Below are 27928 nucleotides of genomic sequence, written 5' to 3'. Positions count from 1 at the left end.
TTCCAATGAACAAACTATATCGATGTTAACAAGGCTTAGTGCACAACCTGCTTTACTAATCATTCTCAACAAGTCCTGCCCCTTCAATGACTGAGAACATAAAATGCTGGTGCATAATCTCCTTCACTAGTGTTTACACGTTACTATAAACAGTTGCACAGGTAAAAGCAAGAATAAAAGACACAAGGATTAAAAAAATAGTGAGGGTAAACAGCACAAGGATTAAAAAAACGCTCTCATCATTAGATTCCAAACTCCACATTTCTGACCGAATACCAATTCTGCCATCTGTCGTGGCGGGATTCAAACCCGGGAGTCCCTGGAACCGGGTTGATAGTCCAATCGATAATAGCACTTGGCCGTCACTCCTTCAATCCCCCTGCGACGGCACGTGAACTCGCTGGTGCTTCCGCAGGTTGCAGGAGTAGGTGAAGCCCTTCCCGCACTGAGAGCAGATGAACGGCCTCTCCCCGGTGTGGATCCGCTGGTGCCTCAGCAGGATGGTGGATGTGCTAAAGCCCTTCCCGCACTCGGGGCAGCTGAAGGGCCTCTCCCCCGTGTGGACCCGCTGGTGGATCAGCAGGTGGGAGGAATACCTGAAGCCCTTCCCGCACTGAGAGCAGGTGAATGGCCTCTCCCCGGTGTGGACCCGCTGGTGGGTCAGCAGGTTGGAGGCCTGGGTAAAGGCCTTCCCACACTCTGGGCAGCTGAAGGGCCTCTCCCCCGTGTGGATCCGCTGGTGGGTCAGCAGGGTGGAGGCCTGGGTAAAGGCCTTCCCGCACTCTGCGCAGCTGAAAGGCCTCTCCCCTGTGTGGATCCGCTGGTGCCTCATCAGGGAGAAGACATGGGTAAAGGCCTTCCCGCACTGAGAGCAGCTGAAGGGCCTCTCCCCCATGTGGACACGCTGGTGGGTCTGGAGGGTGGAGGAGCAGGTGAAGCCCTTCCCACACTCGGGGCAGCTGAAGGGCTTCTCCCCCATGTGGACACGTTGGTGGTTCCGCAGGGTGGAGGAGTAAGTGAAGCCCTTCCCGCACTGAGAGCAGGTGAACGGCCTCTCCCCGGTGTGGACACGCTGGTGGTTCCGCAGGGTGGAGGAGCAAGTGAAGCCTTTCCCACACGCGGTGCAGCTGAAGGGCCTCTCCCTTGTGTGCACATGCTGGTGGCTTCGCAGGCGGGAGGAGCAGGTGAAGCCCTTCCCGCACTGAGAGCAGGTGAATGGCCTTTCCCCGGTGTGGACCCGCTGGTGGGCCAGCAGGTTGGAGGAAGTGCTGAAGGCCTTCCTGCACTCGGGGCAGCTGAAGGGCCTCTCCCCCGTGTGGACCCGTTGGTGGCTCTGCAGGGTGGAGGAGCAGGTGAAGCCCTTCCCGCATCGAGAGCAGGTGAACGGCCTCTCCCCGGTGTGGACATGCTGGTGGGTCAGCAGATTGGAGGAAGTACTGAAGCCCTTCCCGCACTGAGAGCAGGTGAAGGGCCTTTCCCCCGTGTGGACCCGCTTGTGGGTCCGCAGGTGGGAGGATGTGCTGAAGGCCTTCCCGCAGTCGGTGCAGGGGAATGGCCTCTCCCCGGTGTGACTATGCTGATGAGTCTCCAGGGCAGACGGGACACGGAAGCCTTTCCCACAGTCACCACCCTTCCACGGTTTCTCCACAGGGCGGGCTTCTTCAGGTTTCTCCATGGCCAGAGCTTCAGCTGCTCACGGACACGTGTAGAGCCCCTCCCTACCGTGAAATCCACTTCCTAGGCTTTATAACTGTTTCAGGCTCCACACACAGTGCGCTGCAACAGTGGGGTCTCTCGTCCAGTCCCACTGATGCTGAAAACGTCCTTAAACAGGAACCAAAAGGTGTTGATCCCTCTCACAGAAATCACAGTCAAAAATTGTTGTGGTCCCAATGGATTGAGTGACTGTCAGAAATTGACATCAAAGTGAGGACTGCAGACGCTGGAGAGTCAGTCAAAAAATGTGGCGCTGGAAAAGCACAGCAGGTCAGGCAGCATCCGAGGAGCAGGAGAGTGAATGTTCCGGGCGTCAGCCCTTCATCCATTGATTTTGAAACTTCAGTCTTCAGATTTTCAAATACTCTGCAAAAAGAGATTACAAAAGTCATCACTATCAGTGCAGGGTAGAAATTCAGAACAAGCAATTCTACTTTCTGTGGAATATTCTTCTGTTATTATATTATTGTGTACATTTCCTGCACTAGGAAATAAACAGGCAGGAAGGCTCAGAAAGAAGAAAGAACTTAAAGATAGGGACACCTGGGCTCACCAAGTGATAACAGGATGCTGTAAGGCAATGAAGAAGGTTTGCCTGAGCATCGGTGAATCGGAAGAGTAACCCACCCAGACCCATTTTCCCTCCGACTAATACACCTAACACTATGGGCAATTTAGCATGGCCAATCCACCTGACCTGCGCATCTTTGGACTCTGGGAGGAAGTCGGCAGATTCTTCTGGCACTGTGGGGATACTCATTGGTGGCCCAGTGGTTAGCACTGCTGCCTCACAGCACCAGGGTCCCCCTTGGGGCGGCTGGCTGTGTGGAGTTTGCACATTCTCCCCATGTGTGCGTGGGTTTCCTCCCACAATAACTACAGTGTTACTTCTGCAACCATAATTGCTTCTGCAAGGTAAATGAACTAACGCCAGGGTATAATTGTTTCAGCCAAGAGTGGAGTTAACAAGAGTTAAAATTATGTGAAGGAAATATATAATTGCTTTTGTATTAGCTAAAATGTGCATACAAGAATGAAATGTGCCTGCAAACAATGGTAGATATTACAGACAAACAGATAGGAATAACGTGATCAGGGATAGCCAGCATGGTTTTGTGAAGGCAGGTCGTGCCTCACAAACCTTATTGAGTTCTTTGAGAAGGTGACTAAGGAAGTGGATGAGGGTAAAGCAGTAGATGTTGTGTATATGGATTTTAGTAAGGCGTTCGATAAGGTTCCCCATGGTAGGCTAATGTTAAAACTACGGAGGTATGGCATTGAGGATACATTAGAGGTTTGGATTAGGAATTGGCTGGCTGGAAGGAGACAGAGGGTAGTAATTGATGGATTATGTTCATCTTGGAGTGCAGTTACTAGCGGTGTACCACAAGGATCTGTTTTGGGACCATTGCTTTTTGTTATCTTTATAAATGATCTAGAGGAAGGACTTGAAAGCTGGGTAAGCAAGTTTGCGGATGACACAAAAGTCGGTGGAGTTGTGGATAGTGAGGAAGGAAGTGGTAGGTTACAGCAGGATATAGATAAGTTGCAGAGCTGGGCGGAAATGTGGCAAATGGAATTCAATGTAGCTAAGTGCGAAGTCGTTCACTTTGGTAGGAATAACAAGATGATGGATTACTGGGCTAATGGTAGGCTACTTGGTAGTGTGGATGAGCAGAGGGATCTTGGTGTCCATGTACACAGATCTCTGAAAGTTGCCACCCAGGTAAATAGTGCTGTGAGGAAGGCATATGGTGTACTGGGCTTTATTGGCAGAGGAATTGAGTTCCGGAGTCCAGAGGTCATGTTGCAGTTGTATAAGACTCTGGTGAGGCCTCATCTGGAGTATTGTGTGCAGTTTTGGTCGCCATACTATAGGAAGGATGTGGAAGCTTTAGAACGAGTGCAGAGGAGGTTTACCAGGATGTTGCCTGGAATGGTAGGAAAATCTTATGAGGAAAGGCTGAGGCACTTGGGGCTGTTCTCATTGGAGAAAAGAAGGTTTAGGGGAGATCTGATAGAAGTGTATAAGATGATTAGGGGTTTAGATAGGGTAGATACTAAGAACCTTTTACCGCTAATGGAGTCAGGTGTTACTAGGGGTCATAGCTTTAAATTAAGGGGTGGTAGGTATAGGACAGATGTTAGGGGTAGATTCTTCACACAGCGGGTTGTGAGTTCATGGAATGCCCTGCCCGTATCAGTGGTGAACTCTCCTTCTTTATGGTCATTTAAGCGGGCATTGGATAGGCATTTGGAAGTTATTGGGCTAGTATAGGTTAGGTAGGATTCGGTCGGCGCAACATCGAGGGCCGAAGGGCCTGTACTGCGCTGTATCCTTCTATGTTCTATGTTCTATAAAGGTGCTGTGAGGTGGGGGTTGTAGGTTAAACTAGATATGCTCGTACAAACAGTTATAAGCATCTGTTTCCTGCTTCTGCAAAAACAAAATAAAACGCAATCAAGGAGGACAGAAGGCTCAGTGTCGGCGAAAAATGGGAGGAAATGTTGCTTTCGCAAACAAGGAAGCACCTGGCAGTGAAAGAGGATATACGCTAACACTTTGTTCACGCACATGGCAGGATAAGGCAAGATGTAGACAAGAGTAATGGGCGACACCGGGAAAGAATGGAAGGACCAACCGATCTTTTGCGAGTCAGCTTGGAACATCAGGGCGGGGGAAAGGGAATGAGGGAAGGAAGCTGAACGTGCTGGAGCCAAAGTGGAGGAAGAACAGAGGATGCAAAACCGGCTTGAAGCTGCAATGAGGAATATTGCATGTGCTATACTTGTACCTGTTGCAGTTAATGGTGGGAATCGGGTGCATTTTAAACATCAAAACATCCCTTCCCAATTTCTATCCTTCCGTCCCTCCTCACCCGGGTAACTAAGACACATACCTGAGTTTGCGGAGTCTGCTCCCTCCCTGCATTCACTCCAGTTGCTACAAGTGAACAGTTTCCCCTCCTCCCATCTCTGTCTCCCTCCCAGGATGAAGAGTTACCCAGAGGGAGGGAGATTCACTTTGAAACTGACAGGGCCACTTCCGCGTTGTGACGTCACAAGGGAACGGGGCGGGGCGAGGAAAAGGAACGGTGCAGGGGGCGGGGCAAGACCGACAGCGGGACGCCGCACTGCGCATGCGCTGCGCCTGCAGCAGAACGGGAGGAGAACACGCTTTCTAAAACCCCCTCCCTTCAGAGAATCCCCACAGTGTGGAAGCAGGCCACTCGGCCTCACCGACCCTCGCAAGGGTCACCCACCCACACTCATTACCCTACATTTAACCCTGAGTCATGCGTCTTTCCTGCACATTATGCCTAATTTAGCATAGCCATCCACCCTAACCTGCACATCCCTGGGCACTATGGGGAATTCAACATGGCCAATCCACTTTTGATGAGAATGGTGCTGGAAAAGCACAGCAGTTCAGGCAGCATCCAAGGAGCAGGAAAATCGACGTTTAGGGCAAAAGCCCTTCATCATGAATAGAGCCTGCAGGGTGGAGAGATAAATGAGAGGAGGGTGTGGGTGGGGAAAAAGTAGCATAGAGTACAATAGGTAAATGGGGGTGTGAATGGAGGGGATAGGTCAGGGAGGAGGGTGGGGGATGGTAGCAAAGACTACAATGGGTGAATGGGGGTGGGGATGAAGGTGATAGGCCAGATAGGAGGGTGGATTGGCCTATTCGGATCTGAACTCTACTGGTTTAAAGATGGTCTGGAATCTGTGTAGGATGAGTTGGTTACGGAGGCAGGCACTGAGGAAGCAAATGTGGCTGTGGTAGTGAGTCTGTTTCAGGACATGGTTGAAGAGCTTCAGGGCAGAGGAAATGATCTGAGAGTTGCAGCGGGAGAGGGACTCCCTGAGATTCTTGTAGAGAGAGGAGGAAAACTTCTTCAAGGCAGGCATCCTTGCAAGGGTTAAATCAACTAGGTAAAAACAAGGACTGCAGATGCTGGGAACCAGATTCTTGAATCACACAACTCCAGGTTGTAGTCCAACAGGCTTCTTTGGAAGCAGTAACTTTTGGAGTGCTGCCTCTTCATCAGGTGGCTGTGGAGGATAAGATCCTAAGACACAATTTAGAGCAAAACATTCCAGTGTCCTGCCATTGAAATGGTATATTGAACAAGCCTGGATTGTTAAGTCTTCCACCTTTTCAAATAGGTTGCAGGTCTCATTACAATGTAAATCCCAGAACTTCTTGTTGTCACCTTCTCGAGATAACAAGGTTTTATAGCAAAAGCTCACATCTCAGCTCAGACAATGCATTAAAGGTGTGAGATCAGAGTCTGCCTGTATCCCAATCTTGTGTCAGACTGGTTCTGTTTCCAAAGTCGAATTTACAAACTATTACATGTATTGACTGCCTGCAGATTTTTTCTTAAAAAAATGCACATAGAATGTATCTGCAAATATACATCCCCACACACATACAAACAAATTTGTTGGGTGAATTTGTACTTGCAGAATTATGTCTTACTTTGCTCAAAAACTGCATGAATCCATGTAAGATTCTATAAGTCAGTTTAACCATTGTGGCACAGACAGTCTCACACAGGGGAGCTCACACCTTCAATACATTATCTGGGCTGACGTGACACCAATTGGTAAAGTTCACTTGAGGATTTAATTATTTAAAAAAGTTTTGTGATTTACATTTGAAAGAACTGAAACTATCATGGTAATTCGAACAGATGAGAGACTTAACAAACAATCCAGGTCATTTTCAATATATAATTTCAGTTACATCACACTATAAACTGTTGCTATAAATTCTGTGTCTTACAATCTTATATTCCACAATCCCCTGATGAAGGAACTGCACTCCGAAAGATACTGCTTCCAATTAAACTTGTTGGACAGAATTCCTCAAGTAGGGCACCCTAAGAATCCTGGGAGACCCCTAATTCTTGTTTACTTCGTAATGAACAAACATTAAGGATGATCACCTATTTATTTCTCATTTGTTTCATTTTTCTTGTTTTATTCCCTGCGATGATGTGGGAGAATTGTTAGATTTGGGTCAGCCATTTTGTCACATATTAAACCTGGAAACCATTTCGAATCTCAGCTTAGTGCCTGTTTGCTGCTGCAAATGTGTTGCTGGTCAAAGCACAGCAGGTTAGGCAGCATCTCAGGAATTTCGACGTTTCGAGCATAAGCCCTTCATCAGGAATAAGAGAGAGAGAGCCAAGCCGCTGAGATAAAAGGTAGGGAGGAGGGACTAGGGGGAGGGGCGATGGAGGGGCCCCTCCCCCTAGTCCCTCCTCCCTACCTTTTATCTCAGCCGGCTTGGCTCTCTCTCTATTCCTGATGAAGGGCTTATGCTCGAAACGTCGAATTCTCTATTCCTGAGATGCTGCCTAACCTGCTGTGCTTTGACCAGCAACACATTTGCAGCTGTGATCTCCAGCATCTGCAGACCTCATTTTTTATTCGAAGATTAGTGCCTGTTTGCTAAAGCTTGTGTTTCCCAGGCTCAGCAGAGACAGTTGGCCTTGCAGCTGTACTGCTTCCTGATAAACAAATGCTTTCCTGACATGGGGCTTTATTTCCATCCCCCACAGTTGGCGAGTCAGGCAGGAGATACCCTGGTCCTCTCAGGTCACTGGCTGATATCCTTTGAGAGATGAAATAAAGAGGGTGGTTGCTACTTTTGTTGTGTCCAAAATAAAGAGGAAAGCTGGCCATGGACAAAAGTGCTGTTAGAAATGTTGATACAATTCTCCCCACTCAGCCACAAGATACTAGTGAGAGAACTCAACAGGGTCCTAGTGTCTGGATGTAATGTTGCTGAGAGCACTTGTGCTTTCCAAAGTTAGTAATAATGAATTGGCTTGCCCCAGGGTTACGAGAGGTGAAACCCTATTTGATAACTCCTGGACCCACACTGAGGACCGTGGCATGCTTCAAGATGCCTCCGATCTGTTTGAGTGCCCAACATTAGTTTTAATTGGCGAGTAGAAATCTGAAGTATAATTGCTCGCTTCAGGACGTCCAGACTTGAATGAATTTGGTATACAGGACACATTGGGCAACTATTAAAGACTCCGTTGTATTTCCCCGGGTTGTGGACTAATGCAGAGACATGAACAACTTGCCTTGAATTCAGTGTTCGATTTGCAAATGGAACAGCTGAGAGGTATTTAGAGTTTGCACACTTGGTTAAGCAGCAATGTGTCACAGCCAGGATTTAGGAGGCTCAACTCCCTAACTTGGGCTGTTCTGGAATGTGAGTGCCTCATTACCCTTGGAAGGAAGGAAGGAAGGAATAAACAAAAGCTGACAAACTGAGATATGAAGAAAGTTGGAAAATGTTACAGAGACACACACACAGGCAGAAGTTTGCAGAAAGGTTAAAACTTTATAATCTGGTTTCAATGCAGATTAGCCTGGGTATGGTACTGATATCATAGGGGCCTCAAAAAGGGTACTCCCTCAATACTCAAACCAAAATGTGGGTGCCCCCTGCTGGACGGGTTTGTGTTCATTCTTTGCTGCTGCCTATTTCTGTTGATTACGTACATTATTGGACACACTCACAAAACTGGTGGCACCCAGATTTTCGTAAAGCAGCTCGGAAAAGATCTGAAGTGTGTTTAATTTGTAAACAAACATGATGCATACTCTAAGAGAGATGCCCTGGGTTTGTTAACCACCTCCTTGCTTGGTCGGCCTTTTTTAATTGTCTACAACTTGCATATATAGTATCACCTCGCGTACATTGTCATGAATATTGTCTCATAGGAATAGATTTTCTTAGTAGATGAATCAAAACCATCTTAATGACTGAAACAGCTGGCACTGGATTGTTGAACAAGTGGAAATATTTGCATCAGTTAACCAAAACACTTCAGAGTTTACATTCACGGGTATGTCAAGTCGAAGAGTTAGGACCGGGGCATTTTGGAGCTTGCTTCTTCGGGCAGAGAATTCCGCAGATACACTACTCTCTGGGAAAAGCAACTGCCCTCACTTCCTCCTCCTCATCTCTGTCCTAAACCTACTCCCCCAAAGCTTGAGGCCTCGTCTCAGCCACTAGCAGAAATGACTGGATAGGATTGGGCTTCATCCTCAAAGTGCAATGAATTCCCACTTGCCACCAAAATCCCGGATGTACTCACTTAGTTGCTCGCTGTCTCCCATATGAAAGATTTCATTGTAACTTCTTCTCGTCCCAGTAAGGGCAAATCATCTTTGAAAGCTGCTCTGAAAGTCCCATCTTCTCAACCACACTTCTGTTTTCACCGAAGACAGTTAGAGTCATACATCACAGAAACAGATCCTTCAGCCCACCTCGTCTCTGCCAACCATATATCCGAAATCAATCTATTCCATTTGCCAGCATCTGGCCCATATTCCTCAAAACCCTTCGTATTCATGTACCCATCCAGATGCAGAGGGATGTGGACCTAATGCTAGTAAATGGGACAAGATTAATTTTGGATATCTGGTCAGAATGGATGAGTTGTACCAAAGGGTCTGCTTCCGTGCTGTATGACTCTAATCTTCTTCAGTGAAAGCAGAAGTGTGATTGTGAAGGCTGGAGTTTCAGAGCAGCTTTCAAAGATGTTTTGCCCTTAATGGGAGCAGAAGAAGTTACAATGAAATCTTGCATTTGTGAGACAGCAACTGAGTGAGTAACTACATCCGGGATTTTGATGGAAGATGGGAATTTGTTGCACGGTGGGGATGAAGCCCTACGCTATCAAGTTATTTCTGCTGCTGGATAAGACCTCAAGATTAGGAGGAGCAGATTTAGGACCGAGATGAGGAAGAACCGCTTTTCCCAAAGAGTAGTGAATCTATGGAATTGTCTGCCCATGGAAGCAGGAGAGGCATCTTCACTAAGAGAGACCTTGGAATGCAGGTTCATAGCTCCTTGAGAGTGGAGTGACAGGTTGATAGGATAGTGAAGATGGCATTTGGTATGCTTTCTTTTATTCGTCAGAGTACTGAGTACAGGAGTTGGGAGGTCATGTTGCGGCTGTAGAGGACGTTGGTTAGGCCACTGTTGGAATATTGCGTGCAATTCTGGTCTCCTTCATATCAGAAAGATGTTGTGAAACTTGAAAGGGTTCAGAAAAGATGTACAAGAATGATGCCAGGGTTGGAGGATTTGAGCTATAAGGAGAGACTGAACAGGCTGGGGCTGTTTTCCCTCGAGCGTCAGAGGCTGAAGGGTGACCGTATAGTGGTTTATAAAATCATAAGGGGCATGGATAGGATAAATAGACAAAATCTTTACTCTGGGGTGGAGAGTCCAGAATTAGAGGACGTAGGTTTAGGGTGAGAAGGGAAAGATATAAAAGACTAAAGGGGCAACTTTTTCACACAGAGGCTGGTGTGTGTATGGAATGACCTGCCAGAGGAAGTTGTGGAGACTGGTGCAATTGCAACATTTAAGAGGCATTTGGATGGGTATATGAATAGGAAGGGTTTGGAGAGATATGGTTCGGGTGCTGGCAGGTGGGACAAGATTGGGTTGGGATATCTGGTCAGCATGGACGGGTTGGACCAAAGGGTCTGTTTCCATGCTGAACATTGCTATGACTCTAAACTCAACACAGAGTTGAATGGGTATTTGCAATGGTAGGGGAATGAAGGGTAGTTGGGACAATGCAGGGAGGAGGAGCTGAGTCGATGGATAGATCAGCCATGATCTTAATGAATGGTGGAGCAGGCTGGATGGGCCAAATGGCCAACTCCTGCTTCTATTACTATCAAACTATAACCCTTCATTTCCCATGGCTAACCCACCTAATCTGCACATCCCTGGACATTCTGGGCAATTTAGCATGGCCAATCCAAATCAAGGCATGTGAGCAGTATAGTGATGTGGAAAATGAACATCAGAGAACGATAGAAAGGTACAAGGGGAGTAAATGTACCAGCAATCAAAACTGGATTTTAAAGGTCACAAAACTTGAATCTAAAAACAGTGTGTCTGAATGTGTGCTGCATTGTAACAAAAGTGAATGAATTAACTGCACACATTGAAGAGAATAATTATGATCTGAGACTCCTAACAGAGACATGGCTTCAGGATGACAAGGATTGGATCCTGAATATCGAGGGGGTAGTCAGATGGGAAGTGAGGTAAAGGCAGAGGGTTGGCAAAGGTCATCAAAGCCCTGAGCACAGGGTACACTGGTGTCACCTCGGATTTCAGGGCCTGATTTCTCTGTCCTCTGTCGATCTCCCTGTTCCCTATTACACCTTCTGGAACAATAAAACATTCAGTAATCAAGCCCCAACCCACAATCTCCCAGCCTGTCAACCATCCAGGCACAGAGTGTAGTCATAACAGAGAATTAAACAAGAAAAATGAAACAAAATTAGAAATAAATAGGTGTTCGTGCTTAATGTTTGTTCATTCAGAAGTAAACCAGAAATGGGGCTCTCCCAGGATTCTCATGGTGCCCTACTTGGGGAATTTTGTCTCCCTTCCATCTAACTGTTAGCACCCAGCTATGAATTACAACAATATTTACACCAACAGAAATAAAGCACCTGTTAGCAAATAGGCAGAGATATACTGATGTAGATTTTTTTTCTCTCTCATGCAAACACATACACACACACACACACACAAATTCACCCCCATAGATGTGTGTGTGTATGTGCAGGTCCGGGGGAATTGGCCATGCCAAATTACCCATAGTGCCCAGAGATGTGCAGGTTAGCTGGGGTAAATGTAGAGCAACAGGTGTAGGGGAATGGGTGTGGGTGGGTTAACCTTCAGAGGGTCGGTATGGAGTTTTTGGGCCGAGTGGCCTGCTTCCACACTGTGGGGATTCTCTGAAGGGAAGGGGTTTTGCAAACTGTGACTCGCCTCTTGATATGTTGATGTCACAGCAGGGAAGTGGCCCTGTCCGTTTAAGTGAATCTCACTCTGTCTGGGCAATTCTTCATCCCGGGAGGGAGACAGAGATGGGAGGAGGGGAAATCTATTCACTTGTAGCAACTGGAGTAAATCCAGGGAGGGAGGAGACTCCACAAACTCAGGTATGTGTCTTAGTTACCCAGGTGAGGAGGGACGGAAGGATCGACGTTGGGAAGGCGGAGGGGTAGATAGTTTTCTGTTTCGATGTTTAAAATGAACCCGATTCCCACCAGTAACTGCAACAGGTACAAGTCTAGCACATGCAGTATTCCTCAAGTATTCCTTCAAGCCGGTTTTGCATCCTCTGTTCTTCCTCTGCCTTGGCTCCAGCACATTCAGCTTCCATCCCTCATTCCCATCCGCCACCCCCCCTTCCCACCCTGATGTCCAAGATCGGTTTGTCCCTCCATTCTTTCCCGGTTGTCTTTTGTGGGTTTTGAAAACTTTCCCAGTCCTCTGAGTATCGGAGTTGGGAGGTTACGTTGTGCACTCTCCAGGACATTTGTTTGGCTACTTTTGGAGTATTGTGTGCAGTTCTGGTCTCTCTGCTAGAGGAAGGATGTTGTGAAACCTGAAAGGATTCAGGTAAGATTGACAAGGATGTTGTCAGGGTTTGAGCTGAACAGGGTGGGGCTGTTTTCTGTCGAGCGCCAAAGGCTGAGGGTGACCCTACAAACTTTTATAATATCATGTGGGGCATGGATAGGGTAAATAGACAAGGTCTTTTCCCTGGATGGGTCTTAGGTTCAGGGTGAGGGTGAGATTTAAAAGGAACCTAAAGGGCAACTCCTATATTCAGAGGGTGGTGCGTGTAAGGAATGAGCTGCCAAAAAACGTGGTGATGGCTGGTACAATTACAGTATTTAAAAGGCATCTGGATGGGTATACGAATAGGAAGGGTTTAGAGGACATAGGCCAAGTGCTGACAAATGGGACTGGATTAATTTAGAATATCTGGTTGGTACTGATGAGTTGGACCAAAGGGTCTGTTTCTGTGCTGTACATCTCTATGACTCTGGCTTTCCACTAACATTTGCCACGTCAATAGGTTCTCTTTCTCTCTAATGTCGGTGTTAATGCCTTGATGTCTCATTTTGCTCCCACCTTCCTGGGGACGTTAACCATTTCGTGTCTGGTTCTTCCTCAAGAAGCTGTATTCCCGATTCACCCCAAATTGACACACTTTTTTTGCTTCCAAAAATCAGACCTGCTCACTCTCAGTGGTATCCCAGTGTTGTGAAAGATATTAACTTCCAGGTGGAACTATTCAAAATTCAGAGAGATGTCAGTCTTGATATTTTTGCTTTTCTATCCCTGTAAGATCCTGAATCAGCACCTTCAGGGGAATTAGTTAGAGCGGAGTGAGAACAGAGGGGAAGGGAGAGTGGGATGATGCTTTCAATTTTGTGGAATAATAAAGAAAAGAATATTCCACAGAAAGTAGAATTGCTTGTTCAGAATTTCTACCCTGCACCGACAGTGATGACCTTTGTAATCTCTCTTTATAGAGTATTTGAAGATCTGAAGACGGAAGTTTCAAAATCAACAGATGAAGGCCTTATGCCTGAAACATTGACTCTCCTGCTCCTCGGAAGCTGCCTGACCTGCTGAGCTTTTCCAGCGCTGCACTTTTCGACTGACTCTCCAGCGTCTACAGTCTTCACTTTGATGTCAATGTCTGACAGTCACTCAGTCCATTGGGACTGCAACAGTTTTCAACTATGAGTCTGTGAGAAGGAGCAAAGCTTTTTGGTTCCTGTTTGAGTAGGTTTTCAGCATCAGTGGGACTGGATGAGAGACCCTACTGTTACAGCACATTGAGTGTGGAGCCTGAAACAGTTATAGGGCCTGGGAAGAGGAATTCTGGGTGGGGAGGGGCTCCACACACGTTTGTGTGTAACTGAAGCTTCAGCCATGGAATCCCGCCCCGTGGAGAAACCGTGGAAGTGTGGCAACTGTGGGAAAGGCTTCCATTTCCCATCTGCCTCGGGTGGATTCCTCGGGTTGGGATTTTTGCAAATGGTGTATGGACTGCTTTCAGCTTGGCCCCACCCCATTACCCAGACACCTTACCCCACCCCCTCACTCCATTGTTGATGTCACTGCACAGAACTGGTCTTGTGAGGTTCAGAGTGAAACCCCCTCCCTCTGGGCAACTCTTTATCCTGTGGGGGGAGTAAATGAACTTTTGTATCTCTTTTCCCCAGAGTTGGGGGTAGGGGGGAAGTCCAGAACTAGAGGGCATAGAGTTGGGGGGAGGGGGTGGAAGATTTGTGAGGGACCTAAGGGGCAACCTTTTCACGCAGAGGGTGGTGCGTTTATGGCGTTTATGGAATGAGCTGCCAGAGGAAGTGGTGGAGGCTGATAGAATTACAGCATTTAAAAGGCATCTGGATGGGGATATGAATAGGAAGGGTTTAGAGGGACATTGGCCAAATTCTGGCAAATGGGTCACTCGGTTCATTTAGAATATCTGGTCAGCGTGGACTGAAGGGTTTGTTTCCATGCTGTACAACTCTATGACTCTATTTCTACATAGTCAGAACCAATTTCACAAGACTAGGAACAGGCCATTCACCCCTTCCAACCTGTCCTGAGCTGTGGTTAAACTGCATATAATTCAGTGCAAGTTTCAGAAAGGTTTCAACAGCTCTTTTAAAAAATTTAAAATGCTTTCAGACTTCAACTATGTTTCTGAATATATCATTTTAGGTATTCTTAATTGTAAAGATACACGTATCTAGTGAACACAACCCACAACTCCTGGTGCTGCCAGTAAACTTTACAATTCTGATGAAACGATGCAGTACCTGCACTCACAAAAAATTTACAATTTCTAACGATGCTAGCTCCTCATTCACTGCTCCACCTGATACACGACATTGGAAACTCAGTGCAGGAGGCTGCAAAAAAAATGAGTAGCTTTAAAACAAAAACCTCTTGGAGCTCAAAGCTTTCAATGAGAGTCTGAGCCCGGCAGTAAGTTCAGGTAACCTTTATTGTGACCCAACTTTGTTACAGCTTCAGATTCCCCCCCCGCACCCCCCCCCCCCCCAGCTCACCAAAAAGGCGTAGAAAAAGTTGCTGTTTTTTAAATAAGCAGCTCAAGGTCAAAGTGCACACATTGCCACCCCCCTCTCTTCCTTTACTATTGGTCAGCACCGAGTTGTCCCTTTGTAATTGGGTCCTTGCTACAGCCGTAACCCATAGGAAATACTGCCTCACTCACCAATTTCAACCCATACCTTGTCTCCAAGTAAGTTTCTCTCCACGCATTTGCCAGGGGGGGGGGCAGTGTAGAGTCAACCAGACTGTTGTGGGTCTGGAGTCACGTGTAGGCCAGACCGGGTAAAGGATGCAGCTGGGATGACCAAGTGAATCCTCTCCCACAACGACAGTTTCCTTCCCTAAAAAGGACGTGAGTGAATCAGATGGGGGTTTCTCCACCCCCAACCCCCGAAAATGGTTTCACCGTTAGATTCTGAACTCCAGATTTCTGACCAAATTCCAAATCCACCATCTGCTGCGTGGAATTCAAACCTGGGTGTCCCTGGAACTGGGTTGATAGTCCAGTCGATAATGGCACTTGGCCGTCGCTCCTTCAATCCCCCTGCAATGGCACGTGAACTCGCTGGTGCCTCCGCAGGCGGGAGGAGCAGGTGAAGGCAACTGAAGGGCCTTTACTGTGTGTGGACCCACTGGTGGGTCAGCAAGTTGGAGGCCTGGGTAAATCTCTTCCCACACTCAGGACAGCTGAAGGGCCTCTGCCCCGTGTGGACCCGCTGGTGGGTCAGGAGGTGGGAGGCCCGGACAAAGGCCTTCCCGCACTCGGGACAGCTGAAGGGCCTTTCCCCAGTGTGGAGCCGCTGGTGCCTGAGCAGGTTTGAAGAATTCCTGAAGATTTTCCCACACTCGGGCACTGGAAGGGCCGTTCCCCTGTGTGGATACGCCAGTGGATCAGCATGATAGAGTCCTGGGTAAAGCCCTTACAGCATTCGGGGCAGGAGAACGGCTTCTCCCGTGTGGATGTGCCGATGAACCTCCAGGGCAGACGGAGCACGGAAGCCTTTCCCGCAGTCGCCACACTTCCACTGTTTCTCCACAGGGCAGGATTTCTCGGGTTTTTCCATGGCCGAAGCTTTAGCTGCACACGTGTGGAGACCCTCCCCAACATGAATTCCTCTTCCCAGGCCGTATAGCTGTTACACGATCCTCACTGAGAGCACTGCAACAGTAGGGTCTCTCATCCAGTCCCACTGATGCTGAAAATGTACCCAAACAGGAACCAAAATGCTTTGCTCCTTCTCACAGAATCAGAGTTGAAAACCGTTGCGTTCCCAATGGACTGAGTGACTGTCAGACATTGACATCAAAGTGAGGACTGCAGTCACTGAAGAGTCAGTGTTGAAAAGTGCAGAGCTGGAAAAGCGCAGGAGGTCAGGCAGCATCCGAGGAGGAGAATCAACGTTTCGGGCATCAGGTCTTCACCTGTTGATTTTGAAACTTCTGTCTTCAGATCTTCAAATTCTCTGTAAAAAGTGATTACAAACGTCATCACTGTCAGTGCAGGGTAGAAATTCCGAACAAGCAATTAATTCTACTTTCTGTGGAACATTCTTTTCTTTTGTTATTCCACAAAATTGAAAGCACCATCCCAATCTCACCCCCCCCGCCCCCCGATCTCACTCCACTCTAATTCTCCTGAAAGTGCTGATTCAGGATCTTACAGGGGCAGAAAAGCAAAAACGTCAAAACTGACATCTCTCTGAATTTTGGATACCTCCACCTGAAAGTGAATATCTTTCATAACACTGGGATACTGCTAAGAGTGAGCAGGTCTGATTTGGGAAGAGTGTCAATTCAGGGTGAACCTGCAATACAGCTTCTTGAAGAAGAACTAGACGCAAAATGGTTAACGTCCCCGGGAAGCGGGGGAGCAAAATGAGACATCAAGGAATTAACAGACACCAGAGAGAAACTGAAGGTAAAGATGTCGCAAATGTTTGTGGAAAGCCAGAGTCACAGACATACAGACACTTGGATCAAACTCTTCGGCGCTGACCAGATATCCAAAATTAATCTAGTCCCATTTGCCAGCACTTGGCCCAAATCCCTCTGAGTCCTTCCTATTCACATCCCCAACCAGATGACTTTTAAAATACTGCAACTGTACCAGCCTGAGCCACTTCCTCTGGCAGCTCATTCCATAAATGCACCACCCTCTGCGTAAAAAGAATACCCCTTTAGGCCGCTTAAATCACAAACGCCCCCACCCCTGTCCACACCCTTAACTCATTAACCTCCAGGCCTGGACTCCCCCATCCCAAGGAAAAGACCTTGTCTAATTACCCTCTCCCCGCCCCTCTTCATTTTATAAAAGTCTTTCAGGTCACCCCCCCCCCCCCCCCCCCGCAATTTATCCGTCTCCCCTCACCTTTAGTTTGCAGAGTCTGCTCCCTCCCTGGATTCACTCCAGTTGCTACAAGTGAACAGATTCCCCCTCCCTCCCTGGATGCAGAGTTCCCCAGAGGGAAGGAGTTGCACTCTGAAACTGACATGGCCACTTCCGCGTTGTGACGTCACCAATGGAGCAAGGCCGGCAGCGGGAGCCCCCACACTGCGCCTGCTCCGGGCGGCGGCCGTCTGGTCCGCAGTGCGCCTGCGCAGTTTGCAAAACCTCTTCCCTTCGGAGAAGTTCCATAGTATGGAAGCAGGCCACTCGGCCCAGGGAGTCCACACCGACCCTCCGAAGGGTAACCCATCCACACCCATTCTCCAACTCCTATTGCTCAGCATTTAACCCTTACTAATGCACCTAACCTGCACATCCTATGGTTAATCCACCCTAACCTAGACAGACGCCAGCCAGACATCATAAATTAACGCAGTTCCATTTGCCAGCATTTGGCCCACATTCTTCCAAACCTTTGCTATTCACATATGCAGATGCCTTTTAGATTGTGTCATTATTTCAGCCTCCACCACTTCCTCTGGCAGCAGGTTCCACACCTCCACTACCCTCTGTGAGAAAAAAATTCTGCTCATTTCCCTTTCCCCATTCACCTCAGACCTATGTTCTTCTAGTTCTGGACTCCCCTACCCTGGTGAAAACACCTTGCCCTGATCCATGCCCCTTATATACTTTTATAAGGTCACCCTTCAGCCTCTGATGCTCCAGTGAAAATATCCCTGGCCTATCAGCCTCTCCCTGTACCTCAAACATTCCAACTCTGTCAACAAGCCTTATAAAGTTTTCCCACCCCTTTCAAAGTTTCACAACACCTTTCCTATTGCAGGAAGACCAGAACTGAATGCAGTATTCCAAAAGTGGCCTAACCACATGTCCTGCACAGCCGCAACAGCCTCCCAAATCCCGTACTCAATGCTCTGACCCATAAAGGAAAGCATACCAAGGTCTCTTTGTTTTGCAACACTCCCCTTAACTGTTCAAGTCCTGCCTGGATTGATTGACCAAAACGCAAACCTCACATTTCTCTAAATTAAACTCAACCTGCCACTCTTTGGCCGATCAGCCCATCCGATCAATTCTCATTTATATCTCTTTCCACCCTTATTCCAGAGAAGCTGAAGATCTCCATCCCACACACTCTCCCTCCATTTTCAGTTTGCTGAACCTAATCCCAGCTGTACCACATCCTGAAGGGTCTGGTTCATGCTGATTAACAGGGCCATACTCACCAGGAGGGGGATCTAATTGAAACATACCAAATACTGAACGACCTGGACATTGGGAAGATATTTCAATTGGTAAGAGAGACTAGGACCAGAAGACCTTTTAGAATGGAGAAAAGGAAAAACTTCAGCCAGAGAGTGGTGAATCTATGGAATTCCTTGACACAGAAGGCTGTGGAGGCCAGGTCACTGGGTATATTTAAAACTGAGACAGGTAGGTTCTTGAGTATCAAGGGGATCGAGACGTATTGGGAGAAAGCAGGTGAATGGGGTTGACAAACCGATCAGCCACGATTGAATGGTATGAGCAGACCCGATGTGGTGAATGGCCAAATATCTGCTCCTGTCTTATGGTCTCTTATCTTCCTGGACAAAGTGAGAGAGTTGGGAGCAGGAGTAGGTCATTTGGTTTTTCGAGCCTGCACCAGCTTTGAACAGATCATAACTGGATATTAATCTACCTACATCTAGGTGGATAGGCTGGGATGTTTTCAATGGAACACAGGAAGTGGAGATGCGACATTATAGGAGAATTATAAAATCATGAGGGGCATAGATGAGGTGAATGGCAGGAGTTGTTTCAAGATTAGGAGCAAATTTTAAAGGTGCGAGGTGAAAAGATTTTAAAAGAGATATGAGGAGCACCTTTTTCCTTTGAGAGAGTGGTTTGTGTGTGGAATGAATGTCCAGAGGAAATGGTGGATGCAGGTACAGTAACAGCGTTTAAAAGATGTTTGGATAAGGACATGAATAGGAAAGGTTCAGAGGGAGGTAAAAACAATGACTGCAGATGCTGGAAACCAGATTCTGGATTCGTGGTGCTGGAAGAGCACAGCAGTTCAGGCAGCATCCAAGGAGCAGCAAAAGCCGGAAGGTTCGGAGGGATATGGACCAAACACAGGCAGGTGGAATGAGTTTAGTTTGTAAACATAGTCAGCACGGACTAGTTGGACTGAAGGGTCTGTTTCTGTGCCGTCCGACTTGTAATTGTTCTATACTGGCCTTGAAACCATTTTCTTGTGTTCCCCCAGAAACATCCACCTCTTTGTTGTTCAAAAATCAGATGAGTTCAGCCTTGAATATATTTAATGACCCCCGAACTGCAGGAAGACATCCCCACTTCTGAACTTAATTCCTCTTGCTAATATACCACTTGCCTTGCTGATTGCTTGCTGCACCTGTCTGACAACAGGCAGTGACTGGTGTAGGAGGACGCTGAGGCCCCTTTGTCCATCCACACATCATTCCTGATGAAGGGCTCGGGCCTGAAACTTCAACTCTCCTGCTCCTTGGAAGCTGCCTGAATGCTGTGCTTTTCCAGTGCTACACTTTTTGACTCTGATCTTCAACACCTGCAGTCCTCCCCTTCCCCACATTCCCATATATCACCAATTAAACAATGCACTTCCTTTCTGCTGTTTTCTTCCCCACAGCAAAGGCTATAACTTCACACTGTGGGACTGTTTGCCAATTGAGACGCAGACCTGGATCAACATTTCCTGAGACTGCTCCTCCCTGGATTCACTGCCTTTACATTCAGTTGCTGCGAGTCAACAATTGAAGCCCACAATGAAATAAGAAATTGAAAAGAGAGTGCCGTACTCCCAGATGTTAAACAGAGGAAGGAGGTTGCACTCTGGAGTGAAGCTCAATCTTCATTCAAAGAGAGAGGTGCAGCAGCAGCTTCAGAAGCTCATGGGACAACTTCCGCATTCAGACAATAGGGGATGTTCTCATTGGCAGGAGGACTACTCTCCGTTCGGTCCTCCAAGGCTCCCCATTGGCTTCTAAAGAAGATCGCCCCCGTTGCAGCGGACAGCTAGGAGCATGCGCCGTTCTTGCTGACACGGAGGAGCATGCGCCGTACACTCGGTGGCAATGCTGCGATTACTGACAAATTTAAGTCTCCAAATGCCAATAGGAGAAAAAGAAACGGTAGAACCAATATTTCTTTTCCCCCGTGACTCGACCTAACCAAACATGCTCCTCACTATTTTTGCTAGTCACCTTGCCTGCACCCCTCATTATTTTACAAATCTCAATAAGGTCACCCCTCAACCTCCTCCACTCCAGAGAATAAAGTCTCAGCCTCTCCTTATAACTCAAACCCTTCAGTCCTGGCAACATCCTGGTAACTCTTTACCGAACCCTCTCTAATAGTATTCTTCCCATAACAGAGCCACCAGAACTGTACTCTGTTGTAAAAGTGGCCTCACCAACATCCTGTACAATTTCAAAACGATGTCCCAACTCCAACATTCAACGGTGTGTACAATGAAGGCAAGTGGGCTAAACAACTCTTAACCACTTAGTCTACCAGTGATGCAACTTTCAAAGAACTATGTACCTGAACCATACCTCCATGTCTCTGTTCTACAACATAACCCAGGGCCCTGCCAGTAACTGCAATTCCTCCCCTTCTTTTTTTAAGCAAAATACAATTCCTCACTTTTATCTATACCTCTCTCCCGTACACATGCTCTCTCTCAAACACAGACACACACCACTCAACACTCTCACAGGTTTATACTCCTCATACATTACCATGCATGCACACAGGCAAACATATACTCTTAGGCAAACTCTCACACACAAAGTCACACACACACACACACTCTGATGCATGCACAGACACACACAGGTCAATGGGGTAAATTTGCATTTGCAGATACATTCAATTTTGATCAAAAAAAGCACACAATCGGCAGGCAGTCAATCCATGTAATATTTTGTACATTCCTACTTTGGAAATTCAAGATTGGGATACAGACAGAGTCAAACCTCACATTCTTCATTTACTGAGCTGAGATGTCACTGATTTTTATAAAACCTTAAGTCATCTCAAGAATGTGACTCAAAAGTACTTCTGAGCTTTACATATTAATTACAAAACCCACAACCCATTCTAGAAGATGAAAGACTAAACCACAATCTTGATTTGTTCAATATATCCTATCAGTAGTATGACACTGATCGGTTGCGATATGTTCCTGCTCCATAGCTACCCGATGAAAGAGCAGCACTAGGAAAGCTACTGCTTCCAAATAAATCTGTTGGATGATAATCTGGTGCTGTGTAATTTTTTCCACTTTATCCACTCCAGTCCAACACCGGCACTTCCACATCGTTCCCAGTGAATACAGCCCACAGCTCCTGGTGCTGCCAGGAAACCTTACAATGCCGATGACACGGTGCACTCTGTACTCCTGAAAAAATTCTAACGATACTGGCTCCTCATTCACTGCTCCATCTGATACACGACATTGGAAACTCTGCATGAGGCTGAAAGAAATGAGCAGCTTTAAAACCAAAACCTCTTGGAGCTCAAAGCCTTCAATGAGAGTCTGAGCCAGGGGGTAAGTTCAGGTAACCCTTTATTGTGACCCAACTTTGTTACAGCTTCAGATTCTCTCCAGCAAAAAGGCAGAGAAAGCATAGCAGATTTTTAAAAAACAAAACACCTTAAGATCAAAGTGCACACAGACCCCCGCCTCCCCTTTCTTTAATATTGGCCAGCACGAAATTGTCTCTTTGTAATTGGATCCTCATTACAACCATAACCCGGAGGAAGTATTGCCTCACTCAGCAATTTCAACCCATATCCTGTGTCCAAGTAAGTTTCTCCTCGCCCATTTGCCAGGGGCTTTTGGGGGGGCTGGGGGCGGGGGGAATAAGCCACACTGCTGTGGGTCTGGAGTCACATACAGGCCAGACCGGGTAAAGGGTGCAGCTGGGGCGACTGAGTGAATCAGATGGGGGTTTCTCCACCCCCACACCCCTAAAATGGTTTCACCGTTAGATTCTGAACTCCAGATTTCTGACCAAATTCCAATTCCACCATCTGTCGCGGTGGGAATTGAACCCGGAATCCCTGGAACTGGGTTGATCATCCAGTCGATAATGGCACTTGGCCGTCACTCCTTCAATCCCCCTGCGATGGCACGTGAACTCGCTGGTGGCTCCGGAGGTGGGAAGAGCGGGTGAAGCCTTTCCCGCATTCGAGGCAACTGAAGGGCCTCTCCCCCGTGTGGATCCGCCGGTGGGTCAGCAGGTTGGAGGACCGGGCAAAGCTTTTCCCGCACTCGGGGCAGTCGAAGGGCCTTTCCCCCGTGTGGACTCGCCGATGCTTCACCAGGGCAGAGGAATCGCTGAAGGCCTTCCCGCACTCGGGGCAGCTGAAGGGCTTCTGCCCTGTGTGGACCCTTTGGTGCTTCAGCAGGTCGGAGGAATCGCTGAAGCCTTTCCCGCACTCGGGGCAACTGAAGGGCCTCTCCCCGGTGTGGACGCGCTGATGCTTCAGCAGGTCGGAGGAATAGCTGAAGGCCTTCCCACATTCGGGGCAGCTGAAGGGCTTCTCCCCAGTGTGGACCCTCTGGTGCGTACGCAAGTTGCCCACCTGACTGAATCCCTTCCCACACTCGGGGCAGGAGAACGGCCTCTCCCCAGTGTGGATCCGCCGGTGGGTCAGCAGGATGGACGCCTGTGTAAAGGCCTTCCCGCACTCAGGGCAGCTGAAGGGCCTCTCCCCCGTGTGGACCCGCCGGTGCTTCAGCAGGATGGAGGAATTGCTAAAGATCTTGCCGCACTCAGTGCAGGGGAACGGCCTCTCCCCTGTGTGGACCTGCTGGTGGGCCTGCAGGGCGGAGGAATTGCTGAAGGCCTTCCTGCACTCAGGGCAGAAGAACGGCCTCTCTCCGGTGTGACTGCGCCGATGAATCTCCAGGGCAGACGGAGCACGGAAGCCTTTCCCACAGTCACCACACTTCCATGGTTTCTCCAAGGGGCGGGATTCCTCGGGTTTCTCCATGGCCAAAGCTTCAGTCGCGCACAAACACGTCGAGAATTCCTCTTTCCAGGCCGTATAGCTGCTACACACTCCTCATTCAGTGCGCTGCAACAGTTGGGTCTCTCATCCAATCCCACTGATGCTGAAAATGTACTCAAATGGGAACCAAAAAGCTTTCCTCCTTCTCACAGACTCATAGTTGAAAACTGTTGCGTTCCTGATGGACTGAGTGACTGTCAGACAGTGACATCAAAGTGAAAACTGTAGATGCTGGAGAGTCAGAGTCGAAAAGTCAGGCAGCATCCGAGGAGCAGGAGAGTCAACGTTTCGGGCATAAGCCCTTCATCTGTTGATCTTGAAACTTCCCGTCTTCAAATCTTCAAATACTCTGTAAAAAGAAAGAGATTACAAAGGTAGAAATTCTAAACAAGCAATTCTACTTTCTGCAGAATACTTTTTTTTATTCCACAAAACTGAAAGCACCATCTCACTCCGCTCTAACTAATTCTCCTGAAGGATCTTCCAGGGGCTGAAAAGCAAAAAAGCCAAGACTGACATCTCCGTATTTTGGATAACTCCACCTGGAAGTTAATATCTTTCACAACACTGGGATATTGCTGAGAGTGAGCAGGTCTGATTTTGGGAAGCAAAAAAAAGTGCCAATTCAGGGTGAACCTGCAATGCAGCTTCTTGAGGAAGGACCAGACACAAAATGGTTAACGACCCGGGAAGGGGGGAACAAAATGAGACATCGAGGCATTAACACCGACACCAGAGAAAAACTGAACATACAGACGTGGCAAACTTCGTTGGAAAGCCAGGGTCATAGAGACATAGAGACATACAGCACAGAAACACCCTGTGGTCCAACACGCCTGTACCAAACAGTAAAAAGACATCTGGGTGTTGTTGTACACCAGTCAATGAAGGTAAGCATGCAGGTACAGCAGGTAGTAAAGAAGGCTAATAGCATGCTGGCCTTCATAACAAGAGGGATTGAGTATAGAAGCAAAGAGGTTCTTCTGCAGCTGTACAGGGCCCTGGTGAGACCACACCTGGAGTACTGTGTGCAGTTCTGGTCTCCAAATTTGAGGAAAGACATTCTGGCTATTGAGGAAGTGCAGCATAGGTTCACGAGGTCAATTCCTGGAATGGCGGGACTACCTTACGCTGAAAGACTGGAGCGACTGAGCTTGTATACCCTAGAGTTTAGAAAACTGAGAGGGGATCTGATTGAGACATATAAGAATATTAAAGGATTGGACACGCTAGAGCCAGGAAACATGCTTCCGCTGATGGGTGAGTGCCAAACCAGAGGACATAGCTTAAAAATACAGTGTAGACCATTTAGGACAGAGATGAGGAGAAACTTCTTCAGCAGGGAGTGGTGGCTGTGTGGAATGCTCTGCCCTAGAGGGCAGTGGAGGTCCAGTCTTTGGATTCATTTGAGAAAGAGTTGGATAGAGCTCTCAAGGATAGTGGAATCAAGGGTTATTGAGATAAGGCAGGAACAGGATACTGATTAAGGATGATCAGCCATGATCATATTGAATGGTGGTGCAGGCTCAAAGGGCAGAATGGCCTACTCCTGCACCTATTGTCTATGTTCCAAATCATTCAAATCCCATTTGCCAGCATTAGCCATTTTCCATTTAAACCCTTCCTATTCATATCCCCATTCAGATGCCTTTTTAAATGTTGTAATTGTACTTTCCTCCACCACTTGTGCCATCCTCTGGGTTAATAAATTGCCCTTTTGGTCAGTTTTACACCTGCCCCTCTCCCCCACCCTGAACCAATTACCCTCCCATTCTGGACTCCCCCACCCCAGGGAAAAGACCTTGCCTATTTACCCTATCCATGCTCTTCATGATTTTATAAACCTCTATAAGGTCACACTTCAGCCTACGACGCTCCAGGGAAAACAGCCCCAGCCTGTTGAGCCTCTTTCTATAGCACAAATCCTCCAACCCTGGCAACATCCTAGCAAATCGTTTCTGAACCCTTTCATGTTTACAACATCCTTCCAATAGGAGGGAGACACAATATTGCAGAAGTGGCTGTGGTTCTGTTGGATAATGGTGGTTTAATTCCAAAGTGTTAATTCCTCCATGAGAAGGGAATAATCAGCAATGTAGCTGTGAGAGGCCCCTTGTAGAAGAGTGAAGAACTGAGTGAGAGAACATTCCATTCAGATGAAGAGGAACAGAGTTGATTCAGAGACTGGGGACTTCAATCTAAAGCAATGGCAGAAACAAGAACAGGCTGCAACAAATGAGGGAACATTATTGAAAGAAATGACAAACATTTAAATAGCACCAGAAGGAACAGTTGTTCCATCCTGTCTGACAAAATAAAACACGATAAGTGGCCTAGCCACAGCTTACAAGGGACATTAAGGATCGCATTTAGAGGGCGGCACGGTGGCACAGTGGTTAGCACTGCTGCCTCACAGCGCCTGTAGACCCGGGTTCAATTCCCACTCAGGCGACTGACTGTGTGGAGTTTGCACGTTCTCCCCGTGTCTGCGTGGGTTTCCTCCGGGTGCTCCGGTTTCCTCCCACAGTCCAAAGATGTGTGGGTCAGGTGAATTGGCCAAGCTAAATTGCCCGTAGTGTTAGGTAAGGGGTAAATGTAGGGGTAAGGGTGGGTTGCGCTTCGGCGGGTCGGTGTGGACTTGTTGGGCCGAAGGGCCTGTTTCCACACTGTAAGTCTAATCTAATCTAATCTAATCAAAGAAGTGGCGTACGAATTGGCTAAAAATAAAGTAGCAGATCTGAAGACTGGGAGCAGTTCAGGTTTCAGCAAAAGGATTGATGAAAAGGGGAAATGGGGTAAGTGAAGAGGCAAAAAAGCATTAGTGAAAACAATTACACTTAGAAACAGGCAAAGGTCTCATGTGGAATAAAGAGATGGCAGACCAATTCACCACATACGTTGCTCTGATCCTCACAAAGGAGGACACAAGTAACATCCCCAAAATGTTGGGGAACACATGGTCCATTGAGAGCAGAACTGAAGGAAATGAGCAGTTGTGTATAAATGGTGTTGGGGGAAATTGATGGGATTAAAAGTTTACAAATCCCCAGCATCTGGTGATCCAAACGCCAGACTATGGCCCAAGTCATCCAATTGTCAAATCTTGAGCTGACCTTAGCAGGACTTATACACTTAATGGTAAGGTCCCAGGGAGTGTTGCTGAACAAAGTGACCTTGGAGTGCAGGTGTATAGCTCCTTGAAAGTGGAGTTGCAGGTAGATAGGATAGTGAAGGTGTTTGACATGCTTTCCTTTATTAGTTGGAGTATTAATTAATGGAGTTAGGATGTCAGGTTGTGGCTGTACAGGACATTGGTTAGGCCACTTTTGGAATATTGCATGCAATTCTGGTCTCCTTCCTATCGGAAGGATGTTGTGAAACTTGAAAGGGTTCAGAAAAGGTTTACAAAAATGTTGCTACGTTTGGAGGATTTGAGCTATAGGGTGAAGTTGAATAGGCTGGGGCTGTTTTCCCTGAAGCATTGGAGACTGACCTTATAGAGAGGTTTATAAAATCATAATCATGGATAGGATAAATAGACAAAGTCTTTTCCCTGGGGTGGGGACATCCAGAACTAAAGGGCATAGGCTTAGGGTGAGAGGGGAAAGATATAAAAGAGACCCAAGGGACAACTTTTTCACTCAGAGGATGGTGCATGTGTGGAATGAGCTGCCAGAGGAAGTGGTAGAGGCTAGTACAATTGCAACATGTAAAAGGCATCTGGATGGGTATATGACTAGGAAGGGTTCAGAGGGATATGGGCTAGCTGCTGGCAAGTGGATTTAGATTAGGTTGGGATATATGGTTAGCATGGATGAGTTGGACTGAAGGGTCTGTTTCCATGCTATGATGTTTGTCTTGAGTTTCCCATCTGAAACTTGCATCATCCTATAAAAGAAATGTCCAAAAGACATCACTGTGCGCACAAGATGGAAAAAAGACTGAGGGGACAGTTCAACTTTCTACAGAACACTTTTCCTATCCACTTGCTAAATGTATTAAATTCGAATCCTACATATTATCCCTCCCCCTGCATTGAAATTCAAATCCATCCTCATGTCTTTCCTCCACTCCTGGTGTTCGCCCTTTTCTCTTGTCTACAAACTGAAACTAACATCAACACGTCAATGCCCTCCTGGTCATTGCCATCTCGGAAACACCCACATCCTGTTCCAGTGGCACAAATTATCACATTAATTCACCTCAAATTCACAACCCATCTAAGTATTGTTTTTTTCTGGACCTGTCTCCCACTTCCTTTTCCTGTTTTAAGGGCACACAGACCGAGCTCAGGGCCAGGTCTCCCAGAGAGTGAGATGAGGAAATTCTCATTGACACAAAGGATGCCCCGAGGTTGGAATTACCTCCCGGAAATGACGGCGAACGGTGCCTTCACCAAGATGGCCGCCCGCCAGCCCGGCCCAAAGACAACTTCCGCCTGACCCTCACAAAGATGGCCGTCGGTTGCCCGGGCAACCCGAGGGGTCCTTCGCCGGTGAAGTAAACAGTGGGCCTGGGCGGCTTTTATTGGAGACCCGAGGAGTTTATAAATCCCACCCCCCTCCCCCGGTTCCCAATCCTACCCTGTCTCACCATCTCTCCCCGGGGGCAGGAGCCAGGTCTTGGCGCTTGGGCCTGGTGACCTCCCCCGGGATGTCTCTGAGACCTGTCCGTGTTCTGAAGAAGGATCCCCGGACCCGGAACGCGCTGCTGGACCCAGCGGTTTCGGTCCTTGTTCCTTCGGCCGCCGTCCGGCTGCGGGAGCTACACTGCACATGCGCCAGCTCGTATAGGGGCGGGGT

At 47.6% G+C, this 27928-nt stretch overlaps 1 protein-coding gene and 1 long non-coding RNA gene across 2 annotated transcripts; one reads left to right on the top strand and one right to left on the bottom strand.

The window, feature by feature from the left end:
• On the bottom strand, positions 1 to 27909 carry LOC132808553 (zinc finger protein 850-like). Its single transcript, XM_060822171.1, has 6 exons — positions 27720 to 27909; positions 22227 to 23475; positions 15599 to 15807; positions 14671 to 14692; positions 4753 to 4867; positions 1 to 1689 (listed from the first exon to the last, which is right to left on the bottom strand). The coding sequence occupies exons 2-6, from the start codon at positions 23106 to 23108 to the stop codon at positions 371 to 373; spliced, it is 2547 nt and encodes an 848-aa protein (XP_060678154.1). The 5' UTR covers positions 23109 to 23475; positions 27720 to 27909; the 3' UTR covers positions 1 to 370.
• On the top strand, positions 17380 to 21365 carry LOC132808543 (uncharacterized). Its single transcript, XR_009642108.1, has 2 exons — positions 17380 to 18515; positions 19735 to 21365. It is a non-coding gene; the product is annotated as an uncharacterized LOC132808543 (long non-coding RNA).
• Positions 27910 to 27928: the final 19 nt, after the last annotated feature.

This window comes from Hemiscyllium ocellatum, assembly GCF_020745735.1.
Source record: "Hemiscyllium ocellatum isolate sHemOce1 chromosome 27 unlocalized genomic scaffold, sHemOce1.pat.X.cur. SUPER_27_unloc_7, whole genome shotgun sequence".
NCBI classification, from domain to species: domain Eukaryota; kingdom Metazoa; phylum Chordata; class Chondrichthyes; order Orectolobiformes; family Hemiscylliidae; genus Hemiscyllium; species Hemiscyllium ocellatum.
The sequence above is the reverse complement of the archived record's forward strand: the minus strand, read 5'-3'. Positions and strand labels throughout refer to the sequence as shown.

Excerpts from the sequence above, each read along its gene's own strand:
- LOC132808553 (XM_060822171.1), bottom strand. The coding sequence starts at position 23,108 with ATGGAGAAACCCGAGGAATCCCGCCCCTTGGAGAAACCATGGAAGTGT. Across the intron at positions 14,693-15,598 it reads GTTCTCCTGCCCCGAATGCT|CAACTTTTTCTACGCCTTTT; the intron begins GTAAGGGCTTTA and ends TTTAAAAAACAG. Across the intron at positions 4,868-14,670 it reads ACTTTTTCTACGCCTTTTTG|GCGCAGCGCATGCGCAGTGC; the intron begins GTGAGCTGGGGG and ends GTTCTGCTGCAG.